The following is a 26,376-nucleotide window of genomic DNA, read 5'->3' as shown; positions in this document are numbered from 1 at the left end:
TTATTTTTAAGCTAAAGTATGTGCATTTTTAGACACAAGGTTATTGCACAGCATAAAAAGTACAGAATGGGCTTCCCACGTGGCGCTAGTGGTAAAGAACCCGGCTGCCAATGTAGGAGATGTAAGATATGCAGGTTTGATCCCTGGGTTGGGAAGATCCCCTGGAGGAGGGTATGGCAACCTAGTCCAGTGTTCTTGGCTGGAGAATCTCATGAACAGAGGAGCCTGGTGGGTTACAGTCCATAGGGTCACAGAGAGTCAGATACTACTGAAGTGACTTCAGATGCACACACACATAGTATAGTATAAAAATGCATGTAACCTTTATATGCACTGGGAAGCCAAAAAGCTTATGTAACTCACTTTATTGTGACATTTGCTGGATTACTGTTGGTCCAGAAATGAACCCACAATATCTCCACTATATGCCTGCATTGTTTTGTACCTTGTTCTTTCATATATCAATGTGTCTTGGAGACTAGTCCTGATTAGTAGGTGAAGAGAGTCCTGGTTCTTTTTTCATGGCTGCATAATATTCCCTTTTATGGCTCTGCCATATTTATTGAACCAGCCCGCCAAAATGAACACATGGCCCATCACCAATATTTTGCCACGACATCACTATAATGAATGACCTTGTGCAAATACCTCTTTGGCAGATGGGTGGGTTTATCAAAAGAATAAATTCCTAGAAGCAGTTGTTGAGTCAAAGGTCATATACAGTTGTGATTTGGACAGAAATGGCCAGATTGCTCACCACAGAGGTTGCACCATTCCTATCTGATAAGTAGGAGAATGACTATTTCCCCCCAGCCTTCCCAGCTTGGAGTGTTACCAGACTTTTCAGTCTTTGCCAATTTGCTGAGGAGGGTTTTAACAACAGAGTCAATATGGCTTCCTGAGAGTGTCTAGATCTGGCTAGAGATTAGCAGAGCCTGTTTCTCACCTGCGCAGGCAGGTAACAGAGCAACCCTGGTGAAGCATGTGAATTTCCCACCCCTCCCCTGCACTGCAGCAATGTATTACTGGAATGCCCATCTTCTTCCTTCCCTCCACCCACCTCAAGCCGTGGATGGCACAGGCCGGGTTGCCAAGCTCGTTCTTTCAATGTTTAGTCTTTGGACAGCACTTTTCACCACCAACCCATGTAAGCAGTGACCCGTAGCCTCTGTACGTAGCTTCATGGGGGAGGATGGTACATTCCAGAGCATCAGTGGAACTTGCTTTCCTTAGCTGCCAATGGCTGGCCAGGAAAAGAAGGACGTCAGGGATCCAATAGTAGGCTAGACCCATGATGCCAGTGGCCAAGCACTCTGTCTCCTACAATGACACCTAGGAATGTTTGGTGGACAAGACACAATTTTAGTTTTCTATCATGCTGTCCTCAAAAATCCAGGTCATATTGTGAGTGTGAGGACTATTGTTATCCATCAGTGATTAAGTGAACAAATAGAGCTTGAGTTTTCTTCATATCTTCTCAGTTGAAAGTAAAGGGTGTTGCCATAATGCAAACCCTCCCAAGACAAAGGAGGGCAGAGAGAGGCAGACTCAGGCCAGATCCAGGCTGTAGACATGATTTGTTAGGTTTGCACTATATTGTCCTATAGATAACTTATATTTATAGTTTGAATTTATTGCCAGTGTTTCAATTTTTTATGTAACTATCATATTTGCAACTTCTCTTACGAATATGAACAATCTGACCACATTGAGCCTATATTCTTATGGGGAAATAGTCCGCCCAGACTGAGTAACCGCTGCCCCCACTACACAGGGCATGGGCTCTCCAGTTTGCCCCAATCCCCACCACTCTCCAGTATGCCCCTCTCATTACCACCAACTGTTCATTGTCATTTATCATAACATTAGCACTGTTGGTTTTCTCATAGTAGTTAGGATAAGTGGTAGGTAGATACGGACCAAGAGATTCACACATTTCAGGGAAGATGAGAAAGATTTCATGTTTTGTAAGAATAAAGAATATTCTTATGTGTTTGATATGCAACCAAGTGTTCTGTCTCAAGATTACCCAGCTGGCTTTACTGATTTGCCTTACCTACCTGCTCTAGGTATCAGAGTTTATCATCGCTGGCCTGCAGTAGCTCCTAAGATCTGTGCTGTAGGGAAGAAGCAGAGGAGGCCTTGGCCCCACCAGAAAGACCCTTAAAGTCCTGCTGAAATCTGAGCCATTGCAGTCTGGTGACTATTTCCTTTCACCTTGGTCAGACAGTGACCAGTTGAAAAATATAACCTTGAACTTCAAGCCTGACTAGTAGGGCTCAATACTGAGGACAGGACAGGGGGGTTAATAGGCCCAGGGACCTTTGTGGGCATCATGATGAAATGACCAGTGTCTTAGTCTGTCTGGGCTGCTATAACAGAATACCATAGACTGGGTGGCTCATAAACAACAGAAATGCGTTTGTCACTGTTCTGGAGGCTGGCACCGGTAGATCTGACGTTCGGTGCAGACCTGCTTCCTGGCTCGTAGACCACTTTCTTATGACTGTGCTCCCACGTGGCAGAAGAGCAAAGGCTGTCTCTGGATCTCTTTTATGAGGGCACTAATCCCATTCATGAGAGCCTCATCACTTCATCATCTCCCAAAGGCCCCACCTCCACATACCATCACATAAAGGTTAGGTTTCAACTGATGAATTTGGTGGAAGGGGGGGACATAAACATTCAGTCCATAGCAATTAGAGGGAGGCACTGAGAACTTGCCTTAAGGCTGCCTCTAAAATGGAAACTCCATTTCTGTGGAGGAGAAAGGGTACTGGAGAAAGGGGAAAAAGATACTCTTCCTGAGGTTAACACGGCCAAACAGTTTTAGACATGGGAGCTCCTGACATACAGACCATCAGTGCTTGGACTTACTCCTTGACCGTTATCAAGGAGTAACGTTGCTGTTAGTCTGTGACCCAAAATAAGCTTCAAAATCACTGGTCTGTGAGATTATCCAGGCTCTGCTGTCTGAGACTCAATTTTCCAAATGCCTCTCAGAAATAGAGCGAAAAGTAAGCGGAGACCCAAGTGCTCAGTTATATTGAAGTCCCAGAGCTGAGCAAACAGCTCAGCGACCTCCTGCTAGACACCTCCACAGCCACAGGGCTCAGAAACATTTCCCAAGTGAAGCAAATTAGTAGAAAACCCAATGAGTTTTTTTCTGGCCTGAAAGACCAGCTCCTATGTTCTGCCTCTTCTCTATCTGCTCAAAGCCACTTTACCTGCAGCGCCTGGAATCGGCTCCCTTCTGTCCAGTTGTAACCCATATTTGCTGATTTTTTAGACATCCAGGGAAGGGGTAGCATTGTTAAGAACACAAAGGCCCAGCTACTACCTGCCAACAGGAGCTGGTGGAAGAGCAGCTGGTCTGCATTTTCCCTGCAAAGACTTAGCAAAAGGCAACAGAGCCCAGGGAAAGTGGAAGAGATGCAGGCTAGACATGAAAAAGGACTTCCTGATTCAGACAACTGTTAGGTCCCTGAAGAAATATTATGGTCTGCCCCATTCTCCCTGATACTCTTGTTTGTCCAGATTCAACAGAAATTCAGCCGTAAAACCACCTTCTCTTAAGGTAGCCTCAGAAATCTGGGATGCGCATCTATACTTAGTGGTCATCTCTCTTGCTGATAGCTTGGGTCAGCAGTGGGTAGAGCCAGTGAGACTCAAATCCCTGGTCACTAGAACATAGTGTGTGAGTGACTTGGTGATGCTTATCTTTAACATCCCCTGACAAATTATATCTGGCCTGCACTGGTGGATAGAATGAATCCATTCACCCATCGCACAAATAGATAGTCACTCAATACTGCCACGTACACAACTCTGGGGTAGAAGCATAGGCGAGCAAACTTTGCCCTCCCTGCCCTCAAGACCTTCACGAATGAATGTGGGGAGATACACACATGGACAGTGCAGTTAATCCTAAAATAGGGAGGGGCACAAGACACTATGAGGCCGTAAATACCTCAGCAGGTATAAGAAAAGATTTACCAGAAGAGGTGACATTTTGATCTGGGTTTTGAAGATCATGTAGGAGTTTGCCTAGAAGGAAGTTGGGGAAAGCATTATAGTTTTAAAAGAAACCATGAGGGCTGACAAACTATGTTTCTTTTTCTTACTGAGGATTATTATTTGATTGCTGAGGTTGTCTTTGGTGCTAATTCCACCTGAGATACTTTGAGTTTTGACACCATTCTAAAAGCCCCATACATAATAACCCTCCTAAGTGGAAATGTTCCCCTAGATTAGTAAGAAGGTGCTATTTGTTCATTCTTCCCACAAAACCTTAGGATTTGACTCAAGCCCTTCTCTGCTTCCTTTCTTATTAAGCACCTATTTCTCTTGCCTGCCTGATTTGCTTTCCTAAGGGGTAGAAGTGGAACTGTGTCATGCTTGGAGGTAGAATGTCTATTTTCAGATACAAATTAAGTATCCATCCAACCCTTATTGAGTGTGAGGGGTCTTGGGTCTGGGGGAAGTGGCATTTCCATTTGGGTTCTTCTTTCTTACTTAGCCCATTGCCCTTCTCTCCAGCCTCTTGCTGACAAAGGCAGCCAGATAGTCAAGAGAGATGATTTTCATTTTGAAATCTCTCTGCCCACCCCATCCCCACCACCTCATCAGCAACCTGGCATTTCCTCACCCCTGGGGACATAGGGCTTGTTGCCTTTCAAAATGTCAAAATCTGTTGAGAAGCTTTTCCCTCCTTCCAGGGAAGTATAAGCCTCCCCCACTAGCCTCTCTGCAGAGCTCCAAACTATAAGGCATAAAGGGGAGTGCTTATGGGTTCCCAGTCTTCAGAGGGTCAGAGGTGTCCAGGGCCCCTCTCTTCAGGAGCAAGCATCCCAAGTGGCCAGTACTGCTGGCTTTGCTGAAGACTGAAAGCAGGCAGCCAGACCCCTCCAGGCTGTGTCTGGATGAAGGCAAACCATTCCAACCCTCTGCTTCTCAGCGACAACCCAGCATGCTTCAGGGAAGCTTTCTAAGTCAGCCCTGACTCACTGCACGCTAATGATGTCAGGATAAAAATAACAATAACGCTGACAACAATACCACCTTGTGGGGGTGCAGCCGTTCTAATCCCTGGGCTCACCCACAGCACTAGGGTCACGATCTCAGCTCAGGGGTCAACCCAGGTTTGGTCTCCTCCTCCTGGTGACCTTGGTCAAACAGCTGATTAGCATCCATACTGAAGCTCATAGTGGATAATAGGCTCGTGAAGTTGTGAGGAAGAAGATACCATACGAAACAATTGCATCTGCTGTTCATGATAAGAAATAATATGTGTTAAGCGATGGCAGACATTGTGCCAAGCAGTTTAGATCCACAATCTCATTTAATCTCCAACCTAACCCAATGGAGTACTGTTACTGCTCCCATTTTACAGATGAATAAACTGAGGCCCAGAGAGTTTAATAGCTTGAGGCTTGTCACTTGACTAGTAAGTGGGCAAGATGGGACTTGAACCCAGGCCATAGAGCTCTACAGCCCACTCTCAACTCTACAAGGCCTTGCGCAAAATAGGTGCTTCCCCAAAAAGTTCATTATTGTTATTGTCGTTGTTTAGCTGATTATCATATTACTGATCTAGGCATCATACTGTGTATTTAGGTAAGAGAGTGTTGCTAATGGTTATATGGCTCCTGTGAGGCTGATAGGGCAAGAAGCGCTGTCCCCATTTTGCAGGTGACACCCTTATGGCCCAGAAAGGGAAGGTGACCACCCGCTGAGTCTTGGTGGCAAAGGCACACCTCTTTCCTTTTATGGCAACATCATCATCCTTGTCAATCATTCAGATCAATGTAGCATTTGGTCTTTATCTTCCGGGGCCAGACTCTAGGAATATGCAGAGAAGGGAAGCAGTAAAGACCTGGATGGGGGAAAAAATGGGAACTTCGAGGGCCTGGAGCCCATGCCCAGCTCTGTGGCCTGTCAGTTGTTAATTTAGGGACAGTCACTTTACATCTCAGAGCCTCCATTTCCTCATCTGAAAAATGGGTTACCAGGAGGAGTCCATGAACCGGTGGGTACACAGTGGCCTAGCCTAGAGGAGGCACACAATAGGTATTTAATAAATGTCACTCAAAATGAAATTGAAATCACAGCCCTCGAGTTCAGAACCTAGACATTAGTTCAGACATATTTGTCTCAGTGTCCAGAAACTCCCGCTCCCTAGACAAGCTCCAGACACAGCCACATACACAGTAGTCGGCACACCGTGATATTTAGAGTTCTGTAGAATCATGCGCAGACATTCCACGCAGAGTGCCCCCTGCCTGGCTCCAGCAGATTCCGTCGGCTGCATTTCGTTGCCTCCTAGGGGGGTGCCTGCTCGCTGCTCCCTGCCCTAAGCCTGCCTCTAAGTACTTGAGAAACCGCCTCTGTTTTGAACTTCATTTCTCTCTGTGAGAAAGTGTCCCAATCCCTACTAGAAGCTGCGATTAAGCCCTTTTCTGCCCCCAACTGTATCTGGCCAGGTATCCTTGGCCTTGATCTGGCTCAAGGCTGAAGTGAGACATTCAGGTCAGATTTTCCACAAAGCATGTTCCACCCCTTCCTCCACCTGTGTGAGGGTTCCTGGAGCACCCTCAAACAGGCACAAAGGATGCTTTCCAGGACTTTATATTGAACAGAGTCCCCCAGTTCCCAGTGGCAGAATCCCAGTCTTGCTGATGTTTCATGTCCCTCCACCTGGACCATCACCTACCCAGTGACTTCCAGGGTCGTTGCAGGTCATTTAGTCAGGGGACCAGCCTTCCATGTCCTTCCACCTGTTTCCGTCAGGGGCGGGGTGGAACCAGGAAGTAGGGCCTGAATTGACGGGTGTTTGGGTTCAGCCCTGCTGGAATTTCCACATATTTTGCTAACTGTTTATTTTAACAGTGAGCATATTCAATGCAGGGGCTTCCCAGATGGCGCAGTGGTAAAGAATCCGCCTGCCAATGCAGGAGATGCAGGAGACCCAGGTTCCATCCCTGGGTGTGAAAGGTCCTGTGGAGAAGGAATGGCAACCCAGTCCAGTGTTCTTGCCTGGGAAATGGCATGGACGAGGAGTCTGGTGGGCTACAGTCCACGGGGTCGCAGAGTTGGACACGACTGAGTAACTGAGCGTGCATATTCAACGCAGGCTGTCTGAGTGTTGTCCAAGAAGGACAATGGCATTCTGGTTCGGGAATCAGTGATAGCACTCCGGATGCTCACTTATTGCTTTGAACCATATTCAGATTCTTCCCCTTGATCAAAGTCATTTTTTTCTTCCTCTCTTTACAAATGGATATCAGTTGTCAAAACTCCCTTCACACGGAGACTCTCAGAGCCCCACAGAACCACAACCCACTTCTATTTTCTGAGGGTCCCGGGATGTTTTAAAAGGTAAAAAGCCCAAAACATTAATCACAAAGCTTGTTGTGCATTTTTTTTAATTAAAAAAATTTTTGGAGGGATAGAGTTGCGTTACAGTGCTGTGTTAGTTTCTGCTGTACAACAAAACTCTATGTATACATGTATCCCCTCTTTTTTTAATTTCCTGCCCATTTAGGTCACCGCAGAGCATTGAGTAGGGTTTACACAGTAGGTTCTCATTAATTATATGTGCTGTACATAGTAGTGTATATACATCAATCCCCTAATTTATCCCACTCCCCCCGCCCCCCGTGGTATCCATAATTTTGTTCTGTACATCTCTGTCTCTCTTTCTGCCGTGCATTTTAAATATTTACATTTAGCAGTTTAATGCTTTTAATAAACACACATAGTACAATGCAATATAAGAGGGATGGGCCCCGAGATACTCACAGGATTTCTCAAAATTAATTCATAGTGCACATATAGTTTCTGATCTGGTAATGGGATCAGGTTTAAAGTTGTCTAATAATCTAATTCTCTCGTGAGGTCATCATGACTGTGAGCATCACGTCATTTGGAGAAAGCATCAACAATCTAACTTAAAGACCCCTTGGATCCAGTGGTTAAGACCCAGTGCTTCTACTGTTAGGGGCATGAGTTCACTCCCTGGTTGAGGAACTAAGATCCTGCATGCCACAGGATGGCCAAAACAAACAAACAAAAATCCTCATCTCCAGAGGCTCTTGTCTGTGACCCCAGAACATGATGAGTCTGACTCCCAAGCACCTCCTTCTGTAACCATCCTCCATAGAGAACATGGACCATTGAATAAGGGGGAAAGAGAGGAGGGGTGAAGAATAAGCAATTTCAAGCTTCTGTGGAGTTATTATAAAGAATGAATCACTTTAGAAATCATGCTTTGAATACGCTACAAGGAAATTATACTCCAGTATACTTAACACTGTTGGTTAAGTTTTATAAGTAGCAATTTTTTAATTGCATGGATGGGTGCATACCTGCTGGTTTGCAGGCCCGTGGTTCTAGAACCTGAGCTGCTGCAGCTCCTAATAGTTAACGCTCACTGCTCTAAAAGGTGGTACCCACAGATTGGAGCAGCACTGCCTGGAGCTGCAGCGAAGGGGCTGTGGCATGGTGTGTGGCATCTGGCCCCTGGTGTGGATGGCCCGCTGCCCGGCTCAGCCCCAACGTGCTGCCCTCATTTTACAGCAAGCCAAGCAGGGCAAGTTGCTGCAGGCCTCAGAGGGAGGAGCTGGCGCTGGTACCAACAGTGAAAGAAATAAGAACGCCTCAGCTCCTGGATTCATCTCTTCGAGCTGTTTTCTAGAGGAAGCACCATAAACTGTGTGGCTTTAACAATCAGAATTTATTGTCTGAGTCTGGAAACCCAAAAGTCTGAGATCAAAGTGGCTACAGAGTTCATTCCTTCTGAGGGCTGTGAGCAAAGGTTCTGCTCCAGGCTCCTCTCCTTGGCTCGTGGATGATGGTCTTCATGTTCATGTGGCGTTCTCCTGGTGTACACGTCTGTCTCCTAATTTCCCCCTTTTTGTAAGGACACAAGTCATATTGGATTAGGGCCACTTTAACGACCTCATTTTAACTTAATTGCTTCTTTAAAGACTCCAAAGAAGGTCACATTTGGCGATTCTGGGGGTTAGGACATCAAGATATAAATTGGAGGGACATCCTAAGATATTCTGTGGTGCATCTTCTTCCCTTCTGTCAAGCTCTTGTCCTGATTTCATTGTGACCCTCCTGCCCGCGATTGGAGGAGGACAGGGTGCCTGCCCTCTCTTTTTAGACCACCAAGATTCTGATGTCTAGCGTATATCTTCCAGCCTTAAATCCTCCCTCCACATTCCCCTCACCTTAGCTCCTTACTTGCCAACTTCTGCTAAAAGGCTCACATCCTCCCACTTACCCAGATGGAAAACCTCTGCGTCAGTGTTGACTTGTTCTTTTCTCCCCCATCCTCTCAAGCCACAGAGCTCTTGTCCTGCTCCTGACACCCCAACTCCCATCTCCTCCCTTCCTGTCATCTGCTGCTGCTGCTGTGTTTTCCACTCTCCTGGCCTCTCAACTGCACTGGTGCAGCAGCTCCCTCCTGGGTCTCTCAGCCTTCACCCTCTCCCTCTACAGTCCTTACACTCATGTATTTCCTAAAATGGCTTTGATAAGACCACCCTCTTCACCAGGCAGCTTCAGGGGTTCTCACTGTCTACTCATTCAAGGCCAAAGCTTTCAGCTTAGCATTTAAGGGACTACACAATTTAGAAATACATTTAGGTCTTATATTAAATAGCTCAAGCTGCCACAATAACAGACCACAGACTCAGCAGCTTAAACAATAGAAAATTATTTCTCACAGTTATGGAGGGTAGAGATCCAAAGTCAGGGTACCAATGTGGTCACATTCGGTGAGGGCTCTCTTCCTGGCTTGCAGACAGCCACCTTCACTGTGTCCTTAAACAGCCTGTGCACTCAGAGAAATGGATGTCTCTTCCTATTCATATAAGACCACTAATCCTGTAAGACTAGGGACCCACCCTTGTGACCTCATTTAACCATAATTACCTTCTAAAAGTCCTATCTCTAAATATGTCACAATGGGAGTTGGAGCTTCAACATATGAATTTGAGAGGATACAGTTCAGTCCATAGCAGCCCTCAAGTGTTTGTTGAACAGGTAGTGTGTGCTTGGCACTGCTGCTGCTGCTGCTAAGTCGCTTCAGTCATGTCCGACTCTGTGCGACCCCGTAGACAGCAGCCCACCAGGCTCCCCCGTCCCTGGGATTCTCCAGGCAAGAACACTGGAGGGGGGTGCCATTTCCTTCTCCAATACATAAAAGTGAAAAGTGAAAGCGAAGTCACTCAGTCATGTCCGACTCAGCGACCCCATGGACTGCAGCCTATCAGGTTCCTCTGTTCATGAGATTTTCCAGGCAAGAGTACTGGAGTGGGTTGCCATTGCCTTCTCCGGCTTGGCACTGGAGATAGAGCAAAGTGAATGATGTGTCAGCAAAAAGTGGTATCTATATACAAACATCTATAAAGATATATGTATAAAGAAGATATGATACACACACACACACACACACACACACAATGGAATATTACTCAGTCATAAAAAGGAATGAAACTGGGTCATTTGTAGAAATGTGAATGGACCTAGCTAGAGACTGTCATACAAAGTGAAGTAAGTCAGAAAGGAAAAAACAAATATCATATATTAACACATATATGTGGAATCTAGAAAATTATAGAGATGACCTCATTTGCAAAGCAGAAATAGAGACACAGATGTAAAGAACAAATGTCTGGATACCAAGGGGAGAAAGGGATGGGAGGAACTGGGAGATTGGGATTGACATATGTACACCACTGGTAAAGAACCCTCCTGCCAATACAGGAGACATAAGAGATGCAGGTTTGATTCCTGAGTTGGAAAGATTCCTTGGAGAAGGGAATGGCAGCCCACTCCAGTATTCTTGCCTGGAAAATCCCATGGACTGTAGCCTGCCAGGCTCCTCTGTCCTTGGGGTTGCAAAGAGTCAGACACCACTGAGTAACTAACACTTTCACTTTCACATATATAAAACAGATAACTAATGTTTAAGTTAATGGAGACTTAAGTAAGATAGGTTAGCTTTCAGCCACTGGAATTCAATCCTTTTGATCAGAAGTCTGCAAAGTTTTCTTGGAAAGGAGGCAATAGGAAATATATGTGACTTTGTGGGCCATTCCATCTGAATCTCCATCTCAACTACCCCCACTCTGCCACTGTATCTCAAAAGCAGCCATAGACAATATGGAAACAAATGACGGTAGCTGGGTGTCAATAAAACTCTCTTTACAGACACTGAAATTCAAGCATCATATAACTTTCACATGTCGTGGAGCATTATCCTTCTTTTGACTGTTTTATTCAACAAGTTTAAAATGGGAAAACCATTCTTAGCCCATGGGCTATACCAAAAGAGAGGGTAGACCAGATGTGGCCCATGGGTCCCCGTCTGCAAACCCCTGCTTGAGAGCATGCCGCTGTAAGATGCTGCTGCCAAGAGAGTGGGGATCGCGGTAGAGCCTAGAACACAAGTCCATAGCACGTGGTAGGCACCCAGTGTGTGTTTGCTGAAAGAGAAAAGGAAGGGCTGTGGAGGGGGTGTGGAAATCAAGTTGCCAGGGATCCTACAAGCTGAATTCCTGGCTCAGAGCCCAAGGCTGACAACACTTCACCTGCTATCTCCTCTTGGGCTGCAAGATCATTTCCTTCCATTTCCTCAGGACCTCTGTAAAGACTCCCAGAGTGAAGAGGTGTTGACAAAGCCTTTGAAGCTCCTAGTAGCTCAGAGCCTACTTTGCAAATTTAGAAGCAGGCACCGAGGAGTCCTCCTGTTGAACCCACTGAGGTCGAGTCAGTGTCTCCCACCACCTGAAAAGTTTTCCATTGTCTACCCTGAACACAAATCTAGGGAAGAACACACTCTGTTCCCAAGCCCGCTTGTGCCGTGTCGCCAGTCTAACAACCCACGAGTACCACTATCCTGAGTTTTTAGACCAAGCACTTCAGTCCCCACTCAGAAAAGTCATTTGCATCCCCCACGCCAGGCCCCCGACTGCTATATTAATCTCCCCGTTTGTCCCCTCCTGAGTCATCTAATATTACTGCTGGCTAATTAAAACATCAAAACCCAAGTACAACAGCCCTGCCAGAGGCCTCCTAATGCCTGGTTTCAAGTGTGCCCTTCACACAGCCTGGGGCGGAGAGTGGCATGGCTCATGCCTGGGCCCCCAATTAGTTGTCTCGTAATGACCACCCCTCGCACATCTGGACCCTCAACAGATGGCCTCTTTGATTGCCTGTATCTCGCTCCATCCATCCTACCTGTGAAGACTTCTGGCTTCCTCCCACCTTGTCAGGGTCCCCCCATCCCTGCCTTCTGCCCCTCTGTCACCCCCAGGGGCCCTGGGCCTGACCCCAAATGCCAATACCACATCTGTTATCCCTGCTCTGGGACTGCAGCTGCTCCTCAAACTCTGGGATGTCAAGAGAAAGTTTCTTTACTGGCTAAGTGATGCCCAGTATTTAGGGAGGATGGCTACAGTGCCTCCCATATGGACAAGGTAGGATTTTATTTTCCTAGGGATGCAGATTGCCGGCATGACCAGAGGAATTTGTCACCACAAAGGCCCACCTAGAGGCAACCTCCATCACCTGGACATCTGCTAGGAGAGACGGGAGTAGAAATAGAATCCTAAATAAAGAAGTTCAGGATGTCTAGACAGGCCTTCAAAGGAAGTAGAGTCGTCTGTACATGGCTTCATGTGGGGACATAAGTAAAAGAACTTAAGAGTTTAGTGGGATAGAAGGGCAGATAGGGAATGGAGGGAAGAATTCATTCAAATCCTTCTCCTGCTCCCAGGGTGATAGTGCAATAGTAACACTTAGAGCAGTAGTAGTCGTAACAGGGCTTCCCAGGTGGCGCTAGCGGTAAAGAACCCACCTGCCAATGCAGGAGACGTAAGAGACGTGGGTTCAATCCCTGGGTCGGGAAGATGCCCTAGAGGAGGGCATGGCAACCCACTCCAGTATTCTGACCTGGAGAGTCCCCATGGACAGAGAAGTCTTGTGGGCTATAGTCCATGGGGGCTGCAAAGAATTGGACACAACTGAAGTGACTTAGCACGCAAGCACAGTTGTAATAGGCCTACAAGTTGTACTAGTAGTAGAATAATGACACCAACAATGATGAGGAGTGGCTAACATTTAGGAGGCTGTTGCAATCACCCAAATGAAAGATGGTGGAAGCTTGGATAGAGGACTACACAGCAGATGGAGAGAATGAGGATTCTGGAGCCATTTAGAAGGCTAAATGGATGGCAGTCAGGGGTGCTCTGAGTGTGGGGGATAAAGAAGATGATGTTCAGGACAGTTCCTTCCTGTGGCGTGCACAGGTGGTGGGTGGATGTTGGTACCCAGTGCTGAGATGGGAGCCACTGGGGACAACCAGGTCTGGAGGATCATGAGTCATAGGACCTTCCTTTTGTTCTTTGTTCTCACTCCCTGCACTATGCTGGCAGTCTTTAATGGTGGCATGCTGTCACTTGCCTCCCGTTCCCCAAAATCCAACATGGTGGCACGGATGCTTTAGCATACAGCTCCACTTGCAGAAAGGTGGCTATGCCTCTCACTTCTCTACCAGCAAGACTCCGCTCCCTCTTCTTTACCTGATTAACAGGTCTTGACTTAGAAGTCAAATGATCCTGGTCAGATGCCCCTTCTGTGTGCTTCACAGTCCCCTGCACACTGCCAACATCCCATGTTATGATACTCATGTCATTCAATTATAATAGTTCATTCAATCATCATCCCCATTGGGCTACATAAACTCCATGAGGGCACAGATCATGTCTGTTGTGTTTGTAACTATAGCCCTTGCCCTTAATGACTTGCCTGGAATATAGGAGATACTCAGTAAACCTCTGCTGGGTGAATGAATGAATGAGTGAGTGAGTGAGTGAATTGTACATGATGGCCAAGAGGCAGAGTGGTCAAACAGTGGAGGGCATGGTTTGAAAGCCAGATTGCCAGGATTTGACTCCTGGCTCGAGTTTATTAGTTCTATAATCTTGTTCAACTTAGTTAACTTCTCTGTGCCTCAGTTTCCTCATCTGTAAAATGGGGATGATAAGGTTGTTGCTTGGCACATAGCGAGTGTTCAGTGGATGCTAGTAGTTGTCCTTCAGGGTTCTCTGTGATTTCTGTCCCAGACTTAACCCAATTCAGTCCTAATTCATAGCTCTCTCACCAGCCTGAGCACCTCCATGCTGATGAGATGTGGATCCTGCCTCCTTTCTGACTTCATCTCCTTTGTATTCATTCACACTCAAACACCCCAGCCACACTGGCCTCCTTGCCGGTCCTTTAAACTTACAAGCTCATCCCTAGCTCAGGGCCTTTGCATGTGCCTTTCCCCCACTCCACTTTGTCACCATTACTTCTCTCTATATTATATTCTTATTACCTCCTTAAATTATATCATCCATGTATTAGTTTACTTATTATTTATCTCTACTTCTCCAAAAACAATGCTCCAGAAGAACAAGGATCCTGACTGCCTTGTTCACCTCGGTGTCCGCAGCACCTAGCAGTGCCTAGCACATAGTAGATGCTCAAGAAATACAATTTGAATGTGTGAATACCCTGGCTCTAAGTCACTGCCCACTGCGCTACTCTTTGGCATGAGTGTCACTCAACACTGTTTCATCCCGTCCCCTCCCTTGCTCAGCTGTTGCATCAGGGTATACCTGATGCCTCTCCCTTAGAACTGCTGATGCCTGTCTAATGCACAAGCACACCTCTCTCCAGGCTGGTAGACACCCACTCAGAAACACCTAAGAACAGAAGGTGATCCTTATCAGTGAGGCTTTAAATGGATGGGCAACATGTGTCAGCCAGGCCTCTCCCCTCTCACCTACTGGGCAGTTTGCTTACAGAGGTGAAGACAAATGGGGGACTGACGATGTGCAAGATGGCGAGGATAGTATGTGCAAAGGCCCTGAGGCAGGGACATGCTTGGCCTTTTTGAAAAACAGAAACCTGAAATTGGAGGAAGGTATTCTACGCTTCCAGTGCTTTCCAGGTGATGCAGTGGTAAAGAATGCAGGTGACCAGAGTTCAGTCCCTGGGTCAGGAAGATCCCCTGGAGAAGGGAATGGCTACCCACTCCAGTATGCTTGCCTGGGGAATCCCATGGACAGAGGAGCCTGGCGGGACAGGCCATGGGGTCACAAAGAGTCAGACATGACTGAGCATGCTATGCTTCAAACCTTTCTCACTTAAACTTCTTGTTCTCCCAGTATTTGCCTAAAATGGTGAGTTTGGACTATGGCAGGACGGCCCAGAAATCCAAGTAACTTGACCCAACCTCAGGTTTGATTCCTCAGCCCTGAGGGCTGTTACCATTTGGAGAGACTGACAGTGTTCTTTCAGTCACTTATTCATTCAACAAGCATTAATTGGGTCCCAGCTCTGTGCCAGACCCTGTACTAGAGGCCAGAGAGACCAGCTTTTGAGCTCCTGACCCCTCTCCCCAGGACAGATCCTGAGACCTTCTTCCGTGGCACCTCCTTCTGTATAAGGAGAGGGACCAGGTCCCAGTCACCTTGCACGTGTCCACCCCAGAGAGTCACAGACAGGTGGTGACTAGGGGCAGAGTCCAGCAAGAAGACCACCTCTTCCCACCCCAGTGGAGGCAATCTTCCAGTGCCTAATATGCCATCTTCATTCTCTCCTCCAGCCCCCTGCCTCGGGAAAACAGTCTCCCACAAAGAATGGCAGCCCCTCCAAGTGCCCTCGCTTCCTCAAGGTCAAGAACTGGGAGACTGACGTGGTTCTCTCTGACACCCTCCACCTCAAGAGCACGTTGGTGAGTATCCCAGCACGGCGGGAGACCAGGCTTTTCTCAACCCCAGCAATATCGACGCATGGGACGGGATAATTCTTGTTATGGGGACCATCCTGTGCATCGTGGAATGTTGAGCATCACCCCTGATCTGTGTCCACCAGATGCCGGTTGTGACAACCAAATCTGTCTCCAGATATTACTAGATGCCACCTGGGTGGGAAATCCACCCCCGTTTGAGAACCACTGGTGGATACTTACCTGTGCAAATACTAGTTATTTCTGTCCCCTGTACCCAAAAGAGGATTGCTGCTCCTAAGTACATTCTTTTTACATCTCACAATCCAACCACTGATGGAGTTTTGAACAAACTCTTCTTAGTTATCAATCTGTCCTCTAAATTTTTATGTATTTTAAAGTCAATCAATCAATCAGTTTCTTTATATTGTAGAAAGTGGGCTTCCCTCATAGCTCAGTCAGTAAAGAATCTGCCTCCAGTGCAGGAGACCCAGGTTCTATCCCTGGGTTGGGAAGATCTCCTGGGGAAGGAAATGGCAAACCACTCCAGTATTCTTGCCTGGAAAATCTCATGGACAGAGGAGCCTAGTGGGCTGTAGTCCATGGGGTCGCTAAGAGTCGGGCATGACTAAGCAACTAACACTTGGAGGAATGTTGTATCAGTTAGCTATCACAGTGTAACAAACCACCCCAAAATTAGTGACCTAAAGCAACTACTACTGTTATTTTCCAAGACCTACAGATTGGCAGGGTGGTTCTCATGCTTCTGCTGATCTCACACTTCTGCGATTACCTGAGGGGTCAGCTCTGGGCAGGCTGAGCTAGGAGGGCCTTGGCTGGGATAAGTCAGCTCTGTTCCATAGGGCCTCTCAGCCTCCAGTAAGGTAGCTTGGTCTCCTCCATGCACTGGATGCAGGGTCCTGAGAGAATGAGCAGAAACATGTAAGATGTCTTGAGGCCTAGAATCAGAATGGGCACAATGTCACCTCTGCCATTTCCTGTTGGCCCAGACCAGCTCAGATCCAAAAGGAGAGGGAGCAGGCTTCACCTCTTGATGAGAATTGCTGCAAAGTTACATAGTAAAGGGCATGAATAGACGGAGGGAAAGAATTGGGGCTATTTTCTGCAATCAACATCCCGTAGACCTGTTCAAAAGAGCTATTGTAATCACTCTATTAGTCCTTCTTGATCAAAATGGGGTCAAAGAATAGTTGGGAGGGGTCTCCCCTGATGGCCCAGTGGTTATGACTCTATGCTTCCAATGTAAGGGACATGGGTTTGATCCCTGGTTGGCAACTGAGATCTTACATGCCGCATGGTGCAGCCAAAGAAAAAAATTTTTTTTTAAATATTGGGAGATTCAACATCAATGGTTCTGATTCCCAGAGAATGACAGTCATAAAGCCCCTCTCCTCACCCTGCCTCATTGAGTAGAGCAAATAATTACAGAACCTTAAAATGCTGGTTAGGGCTTCCCCTAACTCAGATGTGACTCAGATGGGAAAGAGTCTGTCTGAAATGCAGGAGACCTGGGTTTGATACCTGGGTCAGAAAGATACCCTGGAGAAGAAATGGCAATCCACTCCAGTATTCTTGCCTGTGGAGAATCCCATGGACAGAGGAGCCTGACGGACTACAGTCCATGGGGTCACAAAGAGTTGGACACGACTCAGTGACTAACAAACACTCTAAAATGCTGGTTATCTTTTCCTCATCTGGGCTAATCACCAGGTACAAGTGACTGGAAGCTGGTATGTGAGAAATTCACTGTGGGAATTAAAGGCCAGGGAAACTCTACCACGAATGTCAGAGCCAAGTCCACAGCCCTACACATGCCACACTTGGGTGAAGCTAAGTAACGGCCCAAACCTCTCTTCCTTCCAGGGAACAGGATGCACTGAGCACATCTGTATGGGGTCTGTCATGCTCCCTTCTCAGCAAATACGAAAGCCCGAAGACGTCCGCACAAAAGAACAGCTCTTTCTTCTTGCCAAAGAGTTCATTGATCAGTACTACTCATCAATTAAAAGGCAAGTTCATGTCTACACTGGGAGCCCCAGTACTGGGTACAAAGACTTCAGGTCAAACTCTGCTCAGTTGAACCAAGACTGAGCATAGCACTTCTGCCCGCCATTCACAAAGGTGGAAAATTGAGCCTGATCATGTACAGGGGCCAGATCTGGCCCCTAGAAATGTTTTTGTTTAGCCTGAAGAGTGTCTCTTAACTTTGAAACTCTTCAAGCAATTTCACACCTGGGTATATTCCCTCAAGAAACTCACACTTGTTCACAAGAAGGTCAGCATAAGAATGTTCACTGAAGCATAGTTATTATAGGAAAAAATGAAATTAAGCAACAAGCTGGAAATGACCTCAACTCTACTGTTAGGAGAATGTGTAAGTGAACTGTGGCAGGTTCTGTAATGGAATATTATATAGCTATGAAAATGAGCAAGTGAAAGCTCTGTGTGTTCATGGAAATGAAGCTCACAAATAACTTTGAACAAAGGGAAGAAAAGATAGATACATCCTACTCAATAGATACAGTGTATCTATTATAGAAGATAGATTTAGGACAGCACCATTCATAAAAAATAATACTATACATGATTTAGGGGGATATATATTGGGCTGGCCAGAAAGTTCATTCATTTTCCCATAACATCAGAAAACCTGAACAAACTTTTTGGTCAACCCAATGCACAAGTGTCAAAAATCTAGACAAGAGCAAAAGAATGCTAAATGCCACATTCAAAATAGCAGCCACTTCTGGAAAGAAAGTGAGCTATGGTAAGGAGTAGTCCCCAAGGAATTATAAAATATTTTCTTGTTTATTAATGATTTCTCAGGCTTGGGATACCGATGTTCATTATATTATTTTCTATACCTTTTGTCAGCCTGCAACTTTTCATAAGAATTTTTTTAACTTTCTTAAAGTGAATTTAATTTAAAACAAATTTAAAATTTTGTTTAGAAATGGGAAGAGTTCCCTTTAAAAATCAGATTCCCAGTTTCTCTTGAAAGAAGACCTGGCAGTACCGGCCCCTGGTCAGACAGCAGCAGTCTGGAACAGAGTTGAGACTGCCTTCTGTGGACTAGTCTTGGGCTGGCCTGCTTGCCACAGTCCCCACTCAGCCAGTTCAGTCCCATGTTCGGGCCTGCGGAGGCATTTGAGTTTGCCAACCTTTGCTTTATGCACAAACTATCATGTCCGGATATCAATTCAGACTCCCCGTGGCTTCTGGCCTCCTGTAATAGCTCACTCCTTCCACCAGCCTCTAATTGAGGAGAGAAAGTAATGCTCCCGTGTCCCTTCCCTCTTCCCTCAGGTTCGGCTCCAAAGCCCACATGGAGAGGCTGGAAGAGGTGAACAAAGAGATTGAAACCACCAGCACCTACCAGCTCAAGGACACAGAGCTCATCTACGGGGCCAAGCACGCCTGGCGGAACGCCTCCCGCTGCGTCGGCAGGATCCAGTGGTCCAAGCTGCAGGTGGGCAGTCGGGCTCAGATATTGGGAAGAGCCCTTTGGTGGGGGCCGGTGCGGGGGAAATGAGCTTTAAAAGGGGTCAGCTTCTACCGAGGGCCCTTGGTGACCATGGCGAGCTATCAAATGGTCATCATGGGGTCCCAGATTCTCAGATCATGACCAGATCTGGCTTGTAGTCATGTTTTATTCAGCCAAAGCATCTTTCTTAAAACCTGAATTTGATGTCTCTAGGTAGGGCTTATACTCTCCAGGTTACCACAGACCCCATTCGTCCCTTTTGTCTTACACCTACTCTCATTCCTTATTTACGTTATTTGCTTACTCCCCGAAAGCATTAGATTCTGCATCTCCTGGTATGATTTTTTTCCCTTGGGGAATATTTGTAAGTTGGAAATAGATTAGTTATCAGTCTCAGGGGGAGTTTGTCTGATTTTTGTTTGTTTTATTTTTAAGTCCCTGTTCTGTTGTTCAGTCACTAAGTCTTGTATGACTCTTTGTGACTCTACGGACTGCAGCACGTCAAGCTTCCCCATCTTTCATTACCTCCCGGAGTTTGCTCAAACTCACGTCCATTGAGTCGATGATGCCATCCAACCATCTCATCCTCTGTTGTCCTCTTCTCCTCTTGCCCTTAATCTTTCCCAGCATCAGGGTCTTTTCCAATGAGTCATCTGTTCTCATCAGGCAGCCAAAGTTCTGAAGCTGAAGCTTCAGCATCAGTCTTTCCAATGAATATTCAAGGTTGATTTCTTTTAGGATTGACTGGTTTGATCTCCTTGCTGTCCAAGGGACTCTCAAGAGTCTTCTCCAGCACCACAATTTCAAAGCACTGATTCTTCAGCCCCCAGCCTTCTTATGGTTCAACTCTCACACCCATACATGACTACTGGAAAAGCCATAGCTTTGACTATACGGACCTTTGTTGGCAAAGTGACAAAGTCCCTAATCCCTAGCAACCTCACAGGAGATACAGGCAGGCCATTACAAGTCACTCCTCTGCTCAGCATTCCTTTCCCATGTTCACTTACACCCCATGCCTGCTTTTAGGGGATTTTTTCCTGGTTTGATTAGCCCATGGTTATTAGATTATAAAAAGATACTATAAAACACAGGGTGGAGGTTCAGTAATGAAATGCTCACTACCCCAATGGGGCAGCAGCTGGGGTGGGCTCTGGGTGCTTCTCCAATGAGAGGGCTGCCCTGGGCAGGGCTGAATGGGGAAAGAGGAGGCAGTCGTTCCCACAATGTACCCCTTACAGGTGTTTGATGCCCGAGACTGTACCACTGCTCACGGGATGTTCAACTACATCTGTAACCACATCAAGTATGCCACCAACAAAGGGAACCTCAGGTGAGCCAACCAGCTTGGGGAAAGGGAATCTGACGTCCCCACGGTGTTGACCCTTGAGACTGGAGTTGGCTCCCCTGCCATGGAAATGCTCCCCCTCTTTCCTCGGGGCCAGTGCTACATGGGGAAAGGTGGCCTGGCCTCCTCATTCTGACCTCCACGTGCCTTCTCTCCCAAGAGACACAGACTCCCCTGTGGTTTGCAGAAGTATAGCAACCACAGTCACGTTCATCCCACAGTTTAACATCAGCCTCTAGAGGAAACAGGATGAGATGTTTCAGATTCCCAGGAAGAGGAAAACCCCCTTGCTGGTGGTGACCTGCTTTCACCAGCACCTACTCTTTTGCCTAGAGCCACCCCAAGGTCCCCTGGGTTTCAAACGCAACGTCTTTTCCCTTTGCTGTGGGGATCACCATTTCTGGTTTCACCAAGCTGAGCCACATCTGGGACTTCTCTTACCTCCCACCAAGAACAAAGCTGCAGGGCGCAGCCCAAAGCAGACAGGCACTGATGTGAGCTGGTGGCTTCCACACTGGCGAGTCTCAGCTGGGAGAAGAGCAGCTGAGAAGGAACAGCTGAGGCCCCGCAGACAGTCGGTGACACTTGTTAATCGTACTCCCTCGGTCCTGCCCCTGCATCTGTTCCCAGCAGCTGAGGACCAGCCTCACCTTGGGGCTGCACAGGACCACTGCAAAGATATTCCCACAAGCCCTTGGGCTATGCTGAGCTCATCCGTGAAGTGGCTTATTGGCATTAAGCATGGCTTTTCTTGGGCATGTCTCTTCCTTGAGAAGGAAATTGTGTTTGCCACCTGAGCCCACCAGTGGGATAAGAGCCTGTCATTTAAGGCCTGCTGGGGAAATTAGTATTCAGAAATTTTCCCAAAAAGACCTTGCCCCTCAGAGAACAACAAAGAACCCCTCTCACCTGCATATCCTAAGTGTTAAAGTATGGCCTAGCCAAGGTTTGGCCTCAAGGAGCTTGTGAGTTATTTTGAAAGTTTTCAAATGATGCTGTGATGGAGTGATTAGGGACAGGGGTCACCAGAGGCCAAGCAGTGCACCTTTACTTTTTTCAATTTTCTTTTGGTGGAGGTCTAAATGAGATCTTCTATTGATAAAATATTCAGCTGATTCTCTTTTTTTTAAAACAAGTTTTAAACTACACATCTGGACACAATGAGAGGCCATAAGAGGATGCATGCCATATATAGAAATAACCTAAAATAAGAGAGGAAGGTAGGCAAGTGGGAGGAAGGGAAGGAGAGAGATGAAATTTAAACAGGACAGGCATTTGACTTGTCATTTTGTGACAAGCTCAGGAGACTTGGGAGATGGGAAGTGTAAAGCTGTCCCATGTCTTCCTCTGGACTCATTCTTGCACAGAGTAAGCATCCCATCCCACTGCGTGTGATTCTGAAGTTTCTAAACATACTTTTAAAATATATGTAAACAAACACAAACATGTGTTATCTGCTGCTCAGCCAAACAGCCATGTGTTTTAACACTGGAGGGAAATGCTGACAATTTGACTCAGTCTCTGTTCATCTCCAATGTGGCACCCTTGCCAAGAGATTCTTAAGAGCGTCTTTGGCTCTCTGTGACTTCGCCTGCAGCCTGGATTCCAGATTCACCCCAAGGTGTGACACACCGCTCCCTGCAGAATTAAATGAGATACGATCTTGGGCAGACAGCGAGACCTAAATGTGCTAACAAAGGAGGCCCTAGGAACCAGAAAAGACAGGTGATGCTGTGTGAAGAAGGCAGATTTGAGTTGGGCCTTGAAATCGGGTACATGACAGCAGAAACGGACTCCACGCAAGGCAGGCAGCAGGAGTAGGGCTCCAGGGCAAGATATGAATGGGAGCAGATCTGTGAGCATGGAGTTGGACCTACGATGTCACCCCCATGTTGACATAAGCCAGGACGTGGCTTCCATAGCCTTGGGTTTGGTCCATGGATGGAACTGATGAATCCAAGTAACAAGAGCTCCTGACAGGAGATAACACTGAACCACTCTTTATTTATTTATTTATTTATTTTTGGCCGCACTGGCTCTTAGTTGTGGCATGTGGAATCTAGTTCTCTGACCAGGGATTGAATCCAGGCCCCCTGCTTTGGGTGCATGGAATCTTAACCACTGGGAAATCCAGGGAAATTAACCAGGGAAATCCCTACATTGAATCACTTTGTGAAAAAGTTACTCTCCTTTCCATATTTTTCAGTCTTTCTGATGGTGCAAAAGAGAATAAGGCATCATTAACATCTCTCCAAACTGCTGGTCTCCCTTCTAACAAAAAGAGGGCAGGGCTCCAGTGAGCTGCCTTCTGCAGGCAGCAACATCTTTCTACAGTTTAATAATAATACAGGGTCTCACAGTTGCCTGTTTGGGTGAGTGAGGCCAGGGGCAGTCTTCACTTTTTTTAAGTCAATAAATATCAGTACAAATGAAAGTTGATCTCAAATCTGTAGAGGGGGTGAGCAACTGGGGCAATAATGATGGTGGTAAAAGAAAGACTGAAACTGGGAATCAGTGGTAAGTTCTTAACAGGAAACAGAGCCTGATGATTTTTTCTCCCCCTGAGGACTACCTGCTGCAAAAGAACTTTTTGGAAAAATGGCCCAAGTCAAGATTGTTCGAAAGACTCCAGTTGGAGAAGCATTCTGTTTCCTTCCGTGAGCTGGCCCAGGGCATCCTTCCTCCCCCCTTCCTCACCTAGTGGTCAGTGGAGGGACAGAACAAAGTCCCACCCCTTCCAACAGCTGCCCCATGGGCCCTGGGGGCCTCAGAGCAGATGGGGATCCACCCTGAGCCTTGTGCACCATGGACCTGAGCAGCTCTTCTTTTAGTCTTTCTCCGAAGTGCAAGCCCAGCCCCGATGCCAAATGTCCCCCTCTCTCCACCACAGATCTGCGATCACCATATTTCCCCAGAGGACCGACGGCAAGCATGACTTCCGCGTTTGGAACTCTCAACTCATCCGCTATGCTGGCTACAAGCAACCCGACGGCTCCATCCTGGGGGATCCAGCCAACGTGGAGTTCACGGAGGTACGTGCCCCCACCCCTCCCCCACACAGACTCTCATCCCCCAAACTCTCTTTATCCACAGACTTTTCTGGTTTAATATCATCACAGAGAGAGTAGGCAGTAGGTGCAGATTACTCACCTCCAGACCTCCTGCTGTGTCTGCCTGCCTCCAGTCCAGCTGGTTCTGTTACAGCTGGTCGTTTTCATGTCATTATGTCACCCAGACCTCATGATGGGAACTGTTGTCCCATTTCACAGATGAGTAGACTGAGTCCCACTCAGACTGGCCAAATGCATTATCCAAGGCTCCTGCACTAGCAAAGGGAAAGCCAGAAGTACAAGTCAAATCTCCTGCCTTCCCCTGGGAGGAGGGGAACTAATATGTGGAAGTCATATCTAGCATCATCTTTTCTTTTTCAAAAAATACTTCTTTATTTGGCTGCACCAGGTCTCAGTTGCTGCATGTGGGGTCTTTTAGTTGACGTGAACTCTTGAGTTGTGGCATGCAAACTCTTAGTTGCAGCATGTAGGATCTAGTTCCCTGACCAGGGATTGAACTCAAGCCTCCTGCCTTGGGAGTGCAGAGTTCCAGCCCTCTTTTCTGAGTGAGGTATATGTCAGCCTCGTCCCCTTCATCCTTTCATTCATGTCTCTGTACAGCATTGCTGCCCACCCACCCAACCCCTCTCCGGATGAGCTTGACTCTCCAACACCCCGCTATTGCTAGCAGCCCACGTCCGTTCATACAAGCCACTAGGAACACGAACACCACCTTCTCCCCATCCAGGTTCTTTCCAGGTGGTGGTGTACACAGGCAGCACAGGTACGGCCTGGAAGCTTCCAGCATCTGCGCCCACAGGAGGTATCATAGGCTGACCCCACTCCTGGAGCACCTCAGGCATACAGGCCTGGTTCCCTCTTTTACTTGTCACCCACTCAGCCACCATTCTGCTTCATCCTTGTTCTTTCCTCAAACCACCCTCATGCCTCACCCCAGTACCTCCCCCATGAGGGAGCTGCCCCCCATCCTCTTGGCTGCCAACTTCATTTGCAGGGAGCTTTTCTTGTTAAGATGTTATTATCCTGGGAAGGGGGCTGTAAGCAGGGCAACCAGGAGCCACACCTGCGCCATTTAGCCTCAGCCAGACTCTCTGCTCCACCTGGCTGAGCTCTAACTGTATACTTGGCTCACCCTGTCCTTGTGGCAGCCAGGACAGACATGCCACAGCCTCTTCCTCTCCTTCTGTCTCCAGGAACCTCACTGATACCACATGCTCTCCCAAACCCACACTTCTGTGCTTCCTCTGTCCACCAGCCCAGCAGAGGGAATCACCCCAAACATAACCACATAACTGTAACTTTCAAAAGCCCCAGCATGGCCGCCACTGGCCGCACCTAGCCAGTGACCACATGAAATGCTGTGAGTCTAGATGGAAATGTGCCCTAAGTGTAAGGCACACAGTCTCCAAGATGGAGAACAAAAAAAGAGTGGAACGATCTCATTAGTAATTTGTATCTTGATTACCTGAAAAATATGAAAAACATGAAAAATAATGTTGTGGGTAATATGGGACTAATTTATTTCTATTTATTAATAAATTAATACATTTATTGTATTAACACATATAGTTAATTTTATGTTAAATATCTTTAAATATATTATTTATCATTAATCAGTTAATGGTGTTTTAATTATATATTTTTATATTTTATTGAATTAATATTTTCATATCTAATTTTAGTGCCAAATATACTGTTAATAAGGTTTCCCTCGTGGCTCAGAGGTAAAGAATCTGTCTGCCAATGCAGGAACCACGGGTTCGATTCCTGGGTTGGGAAGATCCCCCAGAAAATGAAACGGCAACACACTTCAGTATTCTTAGCTGGGAAATCCCATGGACAGAGGAGCATGGTGGACTACGGTCCATGAGGTCACAGAAGAGTCAGATACAACTTAGTGACTGAACCACACCGTGTGTGTGTGTGTGTGTGTGTGTGTGTGCGCGCGTGTGCGCTTGCACGCTTCTGCACCTGCTCAGTCATTTAGACGTGTCTGAGTCTTTGTCTCCTGCATTGGCAGTGGGTTCTTCACCACTGTGCCCCTATTAAAATACTAATAATATAGTTTATAGTTATATATGCTATCAATATCATATAATATTTATATATAATTAATATTTTATATAAATATTAATAATATAATATTGATAATACTATTTTAATGTGTGGTTATATTATTCATATTTTATATTAATGTTTTAGTATAGTGTTAATAAATTACTACTACTATTTATATAATCAATATCATGCTATAATTAATTACTAATTAAATATTATTGAAATTAAAACTGTTTCAAATGAATATATTATTTAAATTTATCTTTGCCTGGTTTTGCTTTAGGGTTTTGGAGTGTCTTTTTAATACGTTTTAAAATGTGTCTGCTAGAAAATTTTAAATTACTTGCATGGCTGGCTTTATATTTCGATGGATAGCTGCTTTAACAGGTGCATTTTTCTGTGGTCATTCTGAGAGATCTGCCCTCATCCAATTTGGGAGATTTTCTTCGTATCTTTGCACTCAGGGCACCGAGTGCAAATACTTCCAATGCGAGTGTCAGTTCACCCTTGCTCTGGGAGTTCCCAGAGGGCAGGGAAGGCCCAGGAAACATCACCAAGTGAGGGGCCGGAGGACGGGTTTGTCTTCCATCCCGTGGAAGAACGG

At 46.5% G+C, this 26,376-nt stretch overlaps 1 protein-coding gene across 1 annotated transcript in view; it reads left to right on the top strand.

The window, feature by feature from the left end:
- The window catches only part of NOS1 (nitric oxide synthase 1), a 197,391-nt gene that overhangs the window by 115,103 nt on the left and 55,912 nt on the right, over positions 1-26,376 (top strand). The window contains exons 4-8 of the mRNA XM_065904325.1: positions 15,668-15,796; positions 17,675-17,820; positions 19,118-19,280; positions 20,537-20,628; positions 23,534-23,675. Coding sequence (XP_065760397.1) covers positions 15,668-15,796; positions 17,675-17,820; positions 19,118-19,280; positions 20,537-20,628; positions 23,534-23,675 — 672 coding nt within the window. The remainder of the gene's footprint in view (positions 1-15,667; positions 15,797-17,674; positions 17,821-19,117; positions 19,281-20,536; positions 20,629-23,533; positions 23,676-26,376) is intronic.

Source organism: Muntiacus reevesi, chromosome 13 (genome assembly GCF_963930625.1).
Source record: "Muntiacus reevesi chromosome 13, mMunRee1.1, whole genome shotgun sequence".
NCBI classification, from domain to species: domain Eukaryota; kingdom Metazoa; phylum Chordata; class Mammalia; order Artiodactyla; family Cervidae; genus Muntiacus; species Muntiacus reevesi.
This window is presented reverse-complemented; position numbering and strand designations above follow the sequence as displayed.